Source organism: Lepisma saccharinum, chromosome 20 (assembly GCF_977018435.1).
Source record: "Lepisma saccharinum chromosome 20, izLepSacc3.1, whole genome shotgun sequence".
NCBI classification, from domain to species: Eukaryota; Metazoa; Arthropoda; class Insecta; order Zygentoma; family Lepismatidae; genus Lepisma; species Lepisma saccharinum.
The window spans coordinates 34,857,328-34,873,589 of record NC_139248.1 but is presented as its reverse complement, the minus strand read 5'-3'; the positions used below and the strand labels follow the sequence as shown (position 1 = coordinate 34,873,589).

The 16,262-nt window shown below is 39.8% G+C and overlaps 1 protein-coding gene across 1 annotated transcript in view; it reads left to right on the top strand.

The window, feature by feature from the left end:
- Positions 1–251: 251 nt before the first annotated feature.
- LOC146003225 (uncharacterized) overlaps positions 252–16,262 on the top strand; it is a 39,530-nt gene continuing 23,519 nt past the window's right edge. Inside the window, exon 1 of the mRNA XM_083141393.1 lies at positions 252–634. Within this exon, the coding sequence (XP_082997519.1) occupies positions 373–634 (262 nt within the window). The 5' untranslated portion in view covers positions 252–372. The remainder of the gene's footprint in view (positions 635–16,262) is intronic.

Sequence of the window (16,262 nt, the reverse complement as noted above, 5' to 3'; positions counted from 1 at the left end):
CCGGGACTCGAACCTGGGAACTTTTCACACGCCGGCCTTCTTCACATTTGTCTGCACTGTCAGTCAAGGTATTCCGTAAAATTTCCCTTTCGTCTTGAGTGAAGTTTCTTTGCAGGCGGCTACATTGAGTGCAGCGTACTATTAGGAAAATTGCATAAAGTTGAAACTGTGGTGCTCTGATGTGGCAACTCCGCGCCGATGACCTTGTGTTGAATACTGCAACTGTGCAAGAAACAGCCCGGCTATGGGGGAGAGAGAGACGGGGGACGAGACATTTGTTGGGTGCACTGGTAAGTGCAGTTTGCCAATTGGCTCTCGGAACTTTGGTTTCGAGGCCGCAAGTTGCTAGGTGCATGTGAAGGTCTTGCACGTATGCAGTTTGCTTCATTGCAGCTGGGCAAGATGGTCGGGAAGATTGCGTCACGTCTGTGCGCCCAGTGCAGAAATCACGGGCTTCGTATTCCCGTGAAGGGACACAAGCGATTTTGCAAATATAAGCCATGCGTGTGCAGCGAGTGTCTTTTGGTGAAAGACCGACAGCGTGTCGTTGCGATGCATCTGTACATGAAACGTGCACAGGACCAACAAGAAGCGGATAGCAACAGCGCAACGTCACCGGACAGCAAGAGTGACGGTAAGCGCCTAACTTTAGTCGTGACGTGAACTTCTCGTTTCATTTTCCCAGTTTTAAAGTTATTATTATTTTAATGAAACATTTCTAGGCGTACAAATTTCGCACTGAATGAGTAAATTTTACACAAGTCATAGATTATATAACAAAAAAAGTCTATTTTTGGCTTACCTAAGCGAGTTTAGCATTTAAGAAGCAAAAACAAGCGACTGGCATTTTAATGCGTACAGAAAATAAGGTACTATGCAGGAAAAAAAATATTTACAACATACAAAATATCAACTTTCTCGCAATATGAAACGACATATTGCGCAAAGAACATAAACACAGTAAACTCAACAGAACATAGAAACAACACCCGAAATAAACACCAAATCAAAACTTTTTTCACCACAAAGTTCAAGAAAGGTAGGAAAACATGTTTTATTTTTAAATAAAATATTCAACCATAAAAGAAGAAAAGTGTATGGCAAGGTTCAAAATCAAATTGAAAAAGGTCTTAATAAATCAGGACTACTACAAATGAATATTTCGATTGTAAACTTTAAATATTTTTGTATGTAAAGATTGTTTGTTGTGTAATGTAACGAAACTCTACGGAAACCTCCAAATCAGGGGTTGGGCGAATTGAGCGCCGCCGGTCGTTTTAAAAAGAGTTGTATTTCTGCAGATAGAAATTCATTAAAGTTACTGCTGCATAACATAATAAAGATATCGCAAAATCTCGTAGCAATTTACGCTAAGCAATCTCGTAAGCTAAGAGATTACTGCTATTTTCATATCATTATGTTGCAGTGGCAGCGATTCGGTTCTAAAACTGGAGGACAAAGACAAGGCAAATAGGGAGGCAACAATTGAGATTCAGCCAAGAGGCTACTACACCCTTTTTTAAAATTTTCAGTCAGAATTTTAGATAAGGGGACATTTCCCCGTATACATAGAAGGGTGCGAAATGGCCTTAAGTGCCGACGCACCCAGAAATTTTAATTCAATCAATCAATCAATCAATTGAGATTCAGAGTGGGAAAGAGAGAAAGCAAATATAAAGATAATAAAGAAGCGAGAAAGAAAGGGAAATATGGAAGTGTGAAAGAGGAAAGGAAAGAGAGATATAAAGATGCGGTATTAAAAGTGCGAGACAGAGAGAAAAAGTAATAAAATGAAACAGAAAAGAGAGAGGATCAAGAAGAGTGGAAGTAAGAACGAAGAAAGAAATATGAAAAAAAAGAGAACGAAAGCTAGATACACGAAAAGAGGTAAGCACGTAATAAGCTATGTAGGCAATATTTCCTTTCTTTTAAAGGAGGATGTGTTACCTTTCATCAGCTGGACATAAAACCCTTTTTGGTATCAATATATTATCGACTATAATATACTGATTAATTGTTTTGGTAGGGCAACTGTTTTTATAGTGATCTCGTCGAGATGCAAGTTAGATAATGAATACGAGCAGTTCTATCTCTATTCTCATATCATCTTCTTACCTATTCATTTTAATAACAATAATATAAATGCAATATTAATATATTCTTAATTATATATTTTATTGTTATTATTACATGTGACACATTTCGTTCGGACCCCTCCCCAAGATGTAGTTCTACGAGCCTGAACGCAATTAATTTAATCGGTTAATCAGCCTGGTCGAGAAAGACAAACAATCTGTCTGTCCATCTCTCGGAAACTACCTAGGTATAAAATGTGAAGATTTTTCTAAAAATGAAGGCGCACTTAATGCTAACGACAATGATTCCCTAGCTGTTTATGACAGTAAGTTAATGAAATATCAACAGTCGACTAATTTTACCACTCCATGTGTCTGTTCTAGAAAACAATCGAATGCAGTCTACCTACCGATTGCGCATAAACTACTAAGCATGTAAATACATACAGGTTGTCTCAAAAGTAACTAACGCAAACTGACACAGGTGAAAGTACACGATAATAGAAGCAAAAAAAAAAAAAAAGTCTCAGTAAACATAGGTCTGCAAACGAGCCGTTTTCGAGATAATCGCGAATATGTGATTACAAGCCGCCACTGACTTCATTGTTTGTAAACTTATTTTTTTTTTGTTCTAAATGAATTTCATATCTGCAATCAACAATAAAAATAAGAAGCTTTCTGATTGTTTGTAACTTGAAATGAACAACGCAAATTTCCATTGTGTGGGGGAGGGGACAGTGTCGACGGTTCGGTTCAACCCCCACTCCTCCCGACGCTAATGCTGTTTCACTGGGAAATTAATAATCTCTGTCTGTATATATTTCTATCTATTGGTTGGGCCAAAACAATAAAGTGAACAGTCGATACATGTTCAGCCTTCGATATCTCAGAATAAACGAAAGATAGGTACATGAAATCTTGGCTGCCAAGAGACAAAAGGGCTACTTGGCTAGAGAAGAAGCGTTTGCCGCCCGTAAGGCAGGTTTCAGATCGAAGCGACACGCGACATTTGTAGTTTGAGGATTTCAACAATTGAACACACTCGGCGAAGGCTCACTGCACAGTGGTTCGGGTCCCACTTTAAACTGTAGGTCCAGTCCCAGCCACAAGGTTTGAAGCACGCGTTTCGCTTTTAGTTGTCCCCCTCCCTCCCTTCTTTCTTGCCCCTGCCCCTGCCATGTTCGGAACAGTGTTGTTAAAGAAAAAAAATCCATCGATTTACGATGATGTGTGGGTTGGGTTACCTCTACTCGACTACACGATCTCGAATGGAACGGGATTGCAGCACTGCATTTAGAACACAACGCTAGCAGTGCGAGTTTAACCCATAATGCTGCGAGCGAATCCTTTCTCTTTTCTTGCGTGCTGCAAACAGCGGCAGCGGCAAACGAGCACACGGCGACTTGTGAGAAGCGAACGTACATATCTCAGCGGCAGGCGAAGGCGATGGGGCGTCGGAACGTTTGATGTTTTGAAGAAGATTCACTGAATTAAGTATAATAAAATTTAATTTCATTACAGATTTATTTGGGTGTGCACGTGCGAATAGGCAGAAGCCGCTACTGGTTCGAGCAACATTCAAGCGACAAGCGACACTCGCAGCTTCTGTCGCTTCCGATGGAAAGACTGCATTGATTATTGAGGGTTCGCTTTCAAGCGACGCGTATCGCTTGTCGCTTCGCTCTGAAAGCTCCCTTATATCGAAATGAATATACTGCACCTCCAACAAACTACATTATTATTAATAAAAAAATAACAATAATAACACATGCACATTGAACTCACCAAGAACTACTTAGGCAAGGGGTGTTCTACGGCGTGCTTTGCGTTTCTACTTGAAACAGCACATCTAGTTTCCCACTCTTTCTCATGCACGCCTAATAAAAGGGGATGTTTTACGTATGTGGCCACTGATTGTATGAAAATATATATAGTATATATATAGTAATGAAACTTTCTATACTGCGGGACACGAAAATTCAGCCCGCTTCACGGTCACACGTAGTCAGGGCGCACTGTTGCCACGTTGGACTGACATTTTTTGATTGATTGATTTCGTTTATTTTACGTCGCTTTTCTGTCATTCTGCCATCGCGAAGATGGCAATGAGTAATGATATGACGAGTTTGATGTAAGGACAATCACAAAGAACACCCATGCCCAGGCCGGGATTTGAACCCGGGACCCCTGGCGTCGTAGCGTGATGTGCTAACCACTCCGCCACGAAGGCCTGCTAAGCGGACACCCTTCTCCCTCTCATTACAATATTTTATACGGGCTACTACAAAAGAAATATACACTTTCAATGTCTTATAAAACAAAAACTATTCGCAATATCGACATGAATTTTGCGCTGGTAGGTTGAGAAACTGTGGAAGTTTCGATACGACACATTGTTGATGTTCGTTGTTGTCGCTGATTGTTGTTCCAGCGCAACAATTGCTAAGATGGCTGCAAACGCTGTTGAAAAATCATATTGTGTTCTTGAACTAGCCAAAACAAATTCCGTTACTGAAGTACAACGACATTTTCGAACACGTTTCGGAAAACCAGCACCTACTAGACAGTCGATCTACGATTGGTACAGACAATTTGAAACAAGAGGGTGTTTATGTAAAGGCAAAAGTCCGGGAAGACCCACCGTTCCAGAAGAAAAAGTGGATCGTGTCCGTGCTGTTTTCCAGCAAAGTCCACAAAAGTCCACAGCAAGGGCGAGTTTGAAAGTGCAAATGCCACAACAAATTATTATGTGCTCAACATTCAGAAAACGTTTGATTTTATTCCACAACCTTCCAAAAGTGTAGACGCAGGTATCTTACACCAGGTTTGGGTTGAATTTGATTATGTCTTCATGTGTGCCGTGAGACACAAGGAGCACATATTGAACATCTGTGAGTTCCGAAACAAAACTTATAAAACAGTGAAAAGTGTTTCCTGATAACAAATAGTTTTGGATTTATAAAGCATTCAAAGTGGTCATTTCTTTTGTAGTAGCCCTGTATTTACCTTATTATTTTATACTTTATGCAGTATTTGATATGTTTTTATATTTTATACTTTCCTTTATGTACAGGGTGAGCCTAAAGAAATATATTCAGTTTCAAAGTTTTACAGAAACAAGAGTTTTCATAACATGGCTGAAATACTTACATGGTTAGAATAGTACGTCCTGAAGTTTACATTGGTAAGTTACAAGTGTTCTATGTGTGACCCTTTTGTAATATGAATGCGAAAGTCCAGTTTTCATTTGCACAGACAACCAATTTCCTCAAATTTCTTGCTCCAATCGTAGATGGACTGCCTTGTGGGTGGTTCTTTACCACATTGTGTTCTAAAACGACGATGTACGACAGTAACAGAAACAGAATTTGTTTTTGCAAATTCAAGCAAGCACACAGAAAGTATTTTCTACCTGGCTAGCGGCCATATTGCTTGACTGACGTCAAGGGTGCTCACGTGATGCTGACGTCACGAAAACAAACGAAAAGTGGAGATCGTAAACTTGATGACTTTTTCTATATAACGGTACTGAATGCTTCCTGATAAAACAAACAGTTTTCGATTCATAAAGCGTTTAATCTGTCTATTTCTTTAAGGCTCACCGTGCATATTTAATGACAAAAAAACTCTTAACGAATGAATGAAACTGATAAAAAACTGAGCACAATATTAACACGCGGACACAATTTGAGTATCTCACTTGACAGAACTGTCAATTCAAAACAGGAAGGAAGCACAAACGGCATCTCTCCTTTCCATTAAGAACTTTTGTCCGTCCTTACGCTTCCTGTATCTCAACCCACACTCTTCAGAATTCATAACACGGATGTTCTTTAACCCCGAAAGTTTATATTTTCTGCTAAGTCAAATCTTACCTTTTCAGCAGTTGGATGTTCTCCGCCATCGTAAAAACCAAGAACAGACCTACGCACTACTTCCTTCCTTATCAAACTCATGAAATCCGGTTATATTCTTCTCTATTTTGTAGTGTTTTTGACGAGTATGGAAGTAGGTTTCATTTCCTTCCGCATTATCTATGACCCATTTAATACTTTGAACAGTCGTTCTGCACATTTCTAGATTATCACATAACGTTTGAAAAAGCTGTACCCATATGCAATAATACTTTTTCTTTGTTTATTGAGTAGTTAGCACATCGCGGTAAGACGCCAGGGGTCCCGGGTTCGAATCCTGGCCTGGGCATGGATGTTTGTGAGTGTCCATTCATCAATCATATCATCACTCATCCTCATCTCCGCAAATTAGCCAAAAGCGGCGCAAGAAGCAAAGTAAATTAAAGCAATTCAATCAATCAATCAATCTTTGTTTATTGAGTTAGGGCTTACCGAATCGTCTCTCTCGTTGCTATGACGTATGAGGGATGTTTTCATTCTCATCAGCACTATTAGTATCACTCGTGATAATAGTAACATCCCACTTTACAAAAAAATAAATATGCTGACCAAGGCAGTAATTTATTTTATTAAAAACATAAACTAAACGTAACGTTTCGTTTCAACCTTCTAGCAAGGCCTTCTTCAGACTTTGTATCAAGTACAAAAGAACAAGATACAAAAATAGGGCATTATATATACACAAACATTACTCCCTCCAGACTATTAGACAGTTGTTATGAAACTTTCTACCGATTCACTATTCTGATCGCAGATCCAACTGTGGGCTGCCCTACATAGCCCTCTATCAGTCCACCAATCGTCTATGGAGGCGTGTGAGTGATGCGAAGTAAAAGCTGTAGAGGTAACATCGCTCTCCCGTTACGACGTTGCCAATCATACGTCTGTTTTTGTCAGTTGTTTTAAGCTTGTTTCTACAGTTTTGGGGTGTTTTGTGTACTATTGTACAACTTTTAACCAGTAACGGCTCTGATCAATCCTCTCTCTCCCCCGTTTTAGAGTGCGTTTGGCAAGATCCGATGTATCCGACGCTCATTTGTCTGTCCCGCCAGCAACGTTCGAGTGCCTTATGACACGAAAATACCCGATGTCAGTCGAAGAATTCAACGGATCGCCGATCCGTTGTTTCCCAGCCGCCAGCTGAAAGCGACCAGCATAACATGAAAAAAATGGGCCGGTTCGTGTCGAAAGGAAGTTACAATGCGATAATTCCGCCGGGAGAGAGGGAAGAGGGGAGTCGATTGACCTTGAAGCTCGCATTTTCGTGTCCCTCAGTATATAGTCAAGGAAAGCTATGCAATTTTTTGGCCATCTGAGGAACTAATTGCAACAGAAATGAAACCAACTGCCCCTATAGTAAAAAAAAAGTGAGGAATCAGATTTTAAAGAGTTTGCCAAAAATTAACCTTGAAAAGTAAAGAAAATAATATCCCGAAAACGGTGCATTATACACAAAAAGTGAAGGTAACCAAAATGAAAGAGCAGAAAATTTGCTAAATTATTGTTTTTGTTTGATAGAGCTACCATAAATTTTAATTGAATAACAAGGCTTCAAACATTTTCTTTAATTTTTAGAATTAGCGAAAAAGTTGGTTTCCGACGCAAATAACAGCAAATAAGTACAGCAAGAAACTACGTAATTTACGTCCTAAAGTCACTGGACCAAATTCATAGATCATGATTTCCTCCAGAGAATGTTTTTTGTTTCGTGCCTTTACAGTCAGGGGTTGAGGAGATATGTAGTTTTATGCAGAGTCATGTGATACGTGTTACATTTCTTGTGATATTGGTGAGAACGTAATATATTTTTTCCTGGAGTGTTTCGTTCACTTGCGTTTGTTATATGTTGTTTTTGTTGTTTAAAAATGTATGCACACAGTAGCGGCGATTAGGTGTCTAAAGTGAGCGGGGGGGGGGGGGTGCAAGGACAATTTACTTACTGCAATTAGAAAGAATTCAGGCAGATGATTTTGAGTCAGATTCACTGGTACACATTAGCATTAAGGAAGGGGAGGTACAGTTACGCACCAATTGTGCATTTATTTCAATATCGTCCGAATGGGCACTGCTACTAAAAAGAACCCTGGGTGTATCCAAGAGTATGAATTTCTCTCCATGTTGCAAGTGGAAGCGTTTTTCTATGTTGATTATTAAGCTGGACACGATATTTGAAAAGTATCATGAATAAGAATTTTCGGAATCCCATGTATTCCTTATGGGGAATCAACTTCAACATCAAGTTACGGCTAATCAAATGTTTCGTCTTTTCCGCTTGTCAAACACATCTTCAAACCACCCCTCTTTCCGTATATATCATTTTCTATTCCATCAGAAGTTTGATATTCCCAAGAGAACAAATTAAATAATACTTCCATAAACCCAATGCATTTCTCCTTGCCTGCTACGGCCATCTTGGCAGTGTTGCCAAAACTGATGCGCATAAAAGAGCTAAGTTTCACCTTAAATGGAGTTAAAACTGACTTTCAAGGAGCTAGATTTACGAAGTGCTTCCTAGAGTAATGTTAGTTGTCGAAGTGGTGGCTGCTATTACCGTTAACTCTAAAATGATGACAATTTATTCTTAGTTTTCACCATCTAGATCCGTCGGCATCACCCATCTTATGGTCGTACGAAATCGAAAATAACAATATTATGTCAATTTCACGTCAACACGGCGCTATAAAAAAAATAGCTGTGGATATAAGACGGGGTGAGACGACGCAGCGAACATAACAATATCACGTCACGTGCAAAATGTATAATCATGGCAAAAGTTGGTCTATGTGGACCGGAACCAGTGATGGCATCGGCACGGGGGCAGACGCCCCAGTTCACAGCGAAACGAGTGCACGAAAGAACCAGATCTGGTTCCAAGAGAGCAAAATTGGCAACACTGGCACGGGGGAAGATCTTGGGAAGAGGCCCGTGGAGACTGTACGCATGCCCTTAAGATATCATAGTGTGGGGGCAAAAAGAGTGTTAGGCCACTTTGCCTAACTTAGAGTCCATTGTAGAATTTTTCGTAGATATCTGTTGATATCATGTTCAATTTCATCATTTCCTCTACATACAGACGTGCACTTGTGGCAAAGGGGTTGGCCCTCATGCAGCCAGCAAAAGGAGAACACATGAGTAACTGATTGTCCCGGGGGGACAGGGGGGAATTCTCCCCCACCAACGACCTTGTCCTGAAATTTCCCCCCCACCAAACTTATGCGGGGGGGGGAGATGTTTTTTTTCTAACAACAAACATAAACAATTGGTTTGAGAGTCGAATATACTTCACTGGAATAATTTCGAAAACACAAACATAGAACGGACAACAAAGAGACTCATAGCTAAGGACACTGAACCCAGCAATCCCCAGAATATAAACATTTGTCCGATTTGTTATTTCTTCATCATTTCTCATTGCCTTTCGTCAGCTTCCGCAAAGTATAAACACATATTAATAAAAGACGTAATGGCAATTAGATGTGAATTTTTATTTTTACCCCTTCCCCTTAGGCACGCAAATCATTGTTCATGTTCATATCATTAGTATTAAATTAAATCAATTTACAATCGAATTTTAAATGTACAGTCGATATAATATAGTGTATATTTTATAATATAATTTGATTATTGAATATTTGACACACAATGGTATATATATATATACACACAGGATGTCATTTTAATGGCGCCCACGGACCACAGATTCGTATAGAGAACATCAAAACAAACAACTTTTCTCAATAACATTTTTCTCGTTGGTGCGTCGATTTGACGCTACAGCCGTTCAAAAAAAGCCCGTTTTTCCGCTGGATGCTGGCAACCCAACGCAACATTTGATCGTATCTGTGACGTCATTTCCTGCGGCAAAACAGCGCACGGCAGTGTTGCAAGGTCCACACAAATTTTGTAAAAATGACAAACTACCAACCACATTATTAGCTGTAAAACGAAGCGAGAAACGCGTCCAGTAAACCGAACATCATAGCCTACCAGCCAGAATATCAGAAGTCATCTCAGGGGAAGGGGGAAGTGAACCAACGATATGAGAAATGGTAAAAAACGTATTCAAAATGAAGTCTCAATATCGGATTTTGTCTCATAGTCAAAAAATATCAACAACAATAAATTTTATTGGACTTGCAGCTTACATGTCGCTGCTTACGCCCAGCTACATGTCAATTATACACTATCTACTAAAAAGTAATTGGGCACCTGTACAAAATGGTTGTCTGGTGGTGCGAACCCTGTTAGAACCTCGTGGAAGCACCTCTTGCTGCTATAACAGCAGCCACCCTGTCAGGCATGCTCTCGACTAGTTTGTGGAGAACGTCCATTGGAATGCGTCGCCATTCCTCTTGCAAGATCTCACTCAGTTGGACAATGGAATTTGGCCGCATCTCCCGAGACCTCACCCGCCAGTCCATTGCGTCCCAAAGGTGTTGTATGGGATTGAGATGAGGACTCTGTGCAGGCCAGACCAATCGGTGAACATTGTTGTGGGCATACCACTGCATAGCAGCCTCCGAAACATGGCACCTAGCATTGTCATCCTGGAAGTAACAGGGGTCCATTCCGTAAAAAAAACACAAGGTTGCGAGCATATCATTGTCTAGTATTGTACAGTATGCCTTTGAGTTCATTGTGCCACGAACAACCACCAATGGTCCCACACCGTAGTACGAGAAACAACCCCACACCATTACTCCACCACCACCAAATTTCCTGGTAGGCACTATACACTCTGGTAGAAGCCGTTCCCCGGGTAGCCGCCACACCCATACACGTCCATCAGACCGAAACAATGTGAATCTGGACTCATCACTCCACAGAACCGATTTCCACTGATCCAGATGCGACGGTCCAAACACCACTTGAGACGCTGTGATATGCGACTTATGTGCCGCTGCTCTTCCGGAATATCCGAGTTGGTGGGCCTCTGTTCGCAATGATCCAATGGAAACTGACTCCCCTGTTGCTGCCGTAAACTCCTGTCTGATGGTAGCAATCGGCTGTGTCCTGTTTTTGTCAATTTCACGTTTTAGGGTTCTTCGATCTCTGTTAGTCAGTTTTTTTCGGTCGCCTGGAACATTCACCATTGTCACAATGTCCATGCACCTTCCACTTACGAAGCACAAATGCTATTGTTGATTTGGGCCTGTTTAACTTTGCGGCTATGCCCCTGCTAGACAGCCCACTGAGGTGGCAACCCACAATTATGCCCTTATCAAAGTTTGATAGCTCTGCACTACGCGCCATCTCTTTCACAAGTGGTTCTCTTGCTCACGGGACAACATGAAGGCCACACCAATCAAATTAGATACTAAATGATTCAAATTAGATACTAAATTAACCACCATCATAGGTACCCAATTACTTTTTGGTAGATAGTGTATTTGTAAATCTCGTTGCAAGGTTGATATCTACAGGTTTTTGTCCAGATGCCTTGTGGTGCTTTTGTGCTGATAACGGAAGTATCCGAGGTTCACGCTGTTACATTACGGCTAAAACACGTACAACCACAGTAACAATGTAATGATGAATCATTAGCGAATATACTTCCCTGTTCACAGTTGCAAACTATTACATGTATATCCGGTGCGTAGATAAACACAGTCGTCGGAGAGTTTGTTTTACTACTACTTATATTCCTGTATTTTCAACCATTTTTGCCACTTGCCTCATAATGCCCTGAATATACATTATATTATGTGTTGCTTACCTTTGGAATTTTGTGTTCTTTCATTTCTCTTTTGTCATCTGTTCAGTGTGTCACAGACAACTACAGCCGGGAAGGAATAACCTGGCAGTGACGTCACTCCCTGCTAAGTCAGCGTTGCCAACTACTACGAAAGGAATTATGACACGAGTAAGAGTACGAGCAGTAAAGATCGCGGTGCAAACTACCAATCTTCAATTTAATGTTAGCATATAATTTGTTCATATAATTCGGCTTTCAGCAAACCTTCTGCATGCGGAATATTGAGAGATGACAGCCACGACTTCATTTCATCCTTCCTGCTGTTTGGTGTTGGGGATTTTTTCCACTAACTTGTTGTGGTACGGATCATTCTCACACACAATAACAGAGTTTTGGGGGCAGATTGGGAAGAAGCTGTTCTTCGAACCACAACATAAAATTGTTAGTGTTCATCTCCCCATGATAGTCCCCAGAAGTTCAAAATTCTCCACACAGATCTTTCACTGACACCTGTCGCCACAGACGTTCTGTGAACAGCTGTGGTTTTGTTTTCATAGAAATCAAAGTACTTATATACATTGAAAACTATTTCTCTTTCATGGCCACTGCTCATTGTACAACAATGAAAAAAACAGCAAAAAAAACAAACAAAAAAAACCCTCACTAACAAAGAAACAAAAGCCTGCTAATCACTCGCTCGTAGCTGCGGTTTGTTTCGAAAGACTAATATAGAAGTGTGGGGGTTTGCACGCCTGCATCACCCCTCTCGGAATGATTTCGATTGGTTTGCACGTCACCTTGTCGTCCGCTCTAGCGAATGAGCCTTCGCTTCTGGAAGGAGAGGTGAAGGTGGGAGGTGACGTCACTGCCAAGTTATTCCTTCTGCGCTGTAGTATCAGCAGGACGAAGTGGACAGACTAAATTGTAGATGCCAACTTGGTAACTAGATTTGCAAATATTTGACATGTAAGTTGAGACAAAATTCGATATGACCACTTCCACTTGAATTCTATTTTCTTTCTACCGTTTTTCGCATCGTTTGTTTCCTTCCTGTTAGGTCACATAACGGGTCACATAACGTGTTTTCTCGTTTTGTTTTACGGTACATAATGTGGCTGATTGTAGCTATGTCGTTTTTCACAGAATATGTGTGTTCCTGGCAACCCTAGAAAGCATCCCTTCAAGACGGGATATGACGTCACAAATGCAATCAAATATTGTGTGTGGTTGCCAGTATTCAGGCGGCAAAACGTTTTTTTTTTTTAACTACTGTAGCGCCGAAACGATGCACCAACTAGAAAAATGTTACTGAGAAAAGTTGTTTGTTTTGATGTCCTCTATACGTCTCCGTGGTCCGTGGGCGCCATTAAAATGACACCCTGTATATACATAATACATATATTGTGTGTGTGTGTCTATCTGCTTCTTCCTCCCACCAATCTGCAGTGATTTCGCACCCTGGATTGAAGATGTAAACTCCACTTCCCAATACACTCGGCTGTAATGGAATTACGAAGAATTTTGAGCATCCTAATGTATTGCAGCCACAGAGCAGCAGTATCCTGTTTTCTTTTAGAGTTGAACGAAATGTAGATAAAAGATTTTTCAGCAGCTCAGAGCTTGAACTTACATTAGCGTCTACTTCTGAAATGAGCAAGCTAACAATTATTGAACGTATCTCAGAAATATGTTCATTTGCAACATACACTTTGCATAAACTATGAAATGACCCCTTGTGCCTTTGGCTATGGCTTTTCCGGATTGATTTCATTTGTTTTAGTTTATATTACGTTGTTATGTGGAGCAGTCCCCCCACAATCTTTTTGCCCCCGCACTATGGTCTCTTAATGCTAAGCCTTGTCTACCAGTGGATTTGACCCAAAAGCATCTGCCCGATTTCCATTATCAATACTATTCTTTCTAATTGCAGTAAGTAGTCCTTGCCCCTCCTCCCCCCTCAGTTTAGACACCTAATCGCCGCTACTGTGTGCATACATTTTTAAAAAACAAAAACAACATATAACAAACGCAAGTGAACGAAACACTACAGAAAAAATATATTACGTTCTCACCAATATCACAAGAAATGTAACACACATAATACAGGGGATCACATGACTCTGCATAAAACTACATATCTCCTCAACCCCTGACTGTAAAGGCACGAAACAAAAACCATTCTCTGGAGGAAATTATGATCTATGAATTTGGTCCAGTGACTTTAGGACGTAAATTACGTAGTTTCTTACGTACTTATTTGCTGTTATTTGCGTCGGAAACCAACTTTTACGCTAATTCTAAAAATTAAAGAAAATGTTTGAAGCCTTGTTATTCAATTAAAATTTATGGTAGCTCTATCAAACAAAAACAATAATTTAGCAAATTTTCTGCTCTTTCATTTTGGTTATCTTTACTTTTTGTGTATAATGCACCGTTTTCGGGATATTATTTTTTTAACTTTTCAAGGATAATTTTTGGCGTCATTTTTTGAAGATGGCAGCGAACCTACAGGTCAGAGAGTGGCAAACTCTTTAAAATCTGATTCCTCACTTTTTTCTTACTATAGGAGCAGTTGGTTTCATTTCTGTTGCAATTATTTTTCCTGGACTAATAGCTTAAAAGCCGCCACCTACCTCAAATATGCCGCACAAGGTGAGTGAGATATGCGTCAAATAACAACTTGATGCGGTAAAATCTTCACGATCGAAACCTTCACTAGTCTGTCGAATCCTCAGTGAAACAATTCGATACTGTTGGTAACTTTCAGAACAGCTACATATGTGGAAGTTCTTTGATTGAAGGAAGTAGCAAGTCTCTGTTTAATGGAATAGTTGATGTTTTGATCAATCTGCCTGTGCCAATTAAAATCAAACAATTTACAGGAACAAACTATGGTTTAGTAACCTATCGCTAAGAAAAAATATAGAAGTAAAATATTTCTTGTAGTGAAATGTCGATAAAATAATCACTTGATAAGACATTATCTTGATTCTGTTGTTTATAAAACTGAGAGAATTGCAAACAATAGCATTTTGCAATAATGAAATCGGATTCAAATACAAATCACGGCAAATATACTGCGATATGTTACATCCTATTTCAAACAGTTTTTTTTCTTTTAAATCTCCATAGGCTCCATAGCAATCAAACATTGGGCAGATCGTGGATCAATTTGGCCCGATAAGTGTTATCACTAGACCTCGTATTTTATGTTTTTAACCTATTTTTTCCTTTATAGGTATGTAAGAAATAATAAGTTATGTTAGCGTTTCGTTAAAAAAAAACGCAAAAATTATGGAGTTTTGTAGTGCCTTATAAAACCTATTTTGCCTGTTAGAACCTATTTTAGGTTTATGTGCCTAAATCAAGCCTATTTTTAGGTTTTTATATATTTTTAAAGGCTGTACAGAATTTTTATGTCACACGGAGACATTTGCTTTGTATCTTCACGAAAAAAATCAATGACGAACGTGTTTGAAACGTACTCTTCGTTAATTTCTCTTCCTCCAAGTCTATGGGGATTTTTCAAAGCTCTAAACAAAGCAAAATGTCTGGTGCCATTGTTACCTGTACGATCCAAAGGGGTCTGATCTTTGTGGTCTTGCTCAATTTCGCGTTACTTTGGTGTGTTGTGGCATTCACGCCTTGCAAACTAACATTTCGGCATTGAAGTTTGCACCACTGACTATGTTTTTGTTGAAAGATTATTTTCAGCATACAAGATGATCCTCTCAGGCAAAATTGCGGAGTTTGACTGTGGTAATATTAAAAAAGATTGTTGCCTAACTATACGGCGAAGAGTGGATTTTAACAGCAAATTCCCAATGGTAAGTTCTGCCATCGCCGTACGGTTAGGCAACACACATAACGTTATGCAAGATAGTGCGTATTTGGATATAGGTGTCCCATTTTCATTGCCGGTTACTATACCTAATCAGCATTTTTCAGGAATCTTGAACTATTTTAAGTTTCTTTTAACCTACTTCAGGATTTTCTCGAGACTGACTTTAGATTTTAGGACCTATTTTAGGAATTTTAGAACCTATTTTAGGGTTTTTAGAACCTATTTTAGGAACCTAAAAGCACACTTTTTAGAATCTAAAAGTCCGAGGTCTAGTTATCACATATCAATACAGAAACGTCGATTTGCTGTGTATTTCATCAAACACTGCTCGTAAACTGTTTTACTTTCCAAAACATTCTTGTTAGTGTGGTGTCGGACATCACCTAACCTGTGTAAGCGGTTTATGCCAGAGGGCGGGCCCTTTTTAAATTTGTAAAAAGAACTGCAGAATGTGGGCGGCCCACGCAACTTACCTTTATTGAAATGCTAGATTCTGATTATCGTACATCCCTTGTTTTTTTTCAGAATTGAAGGGGCAGTACCCGCCGTACTAATATAGCATGTGAATTATATGCGCAAATATCTGTCCAATAGAGCATTGGTAACGTCATTGCCTTGTAATCAGAGGGTTCCGGGTTCGCTACCCAGTGGAGGCACATTGCACAGTAGTTGGGATCCCACTTTAAACTTAGTAGGTTCAGTCGCGATTAGCCTATCCGTGCATAAATTGGACT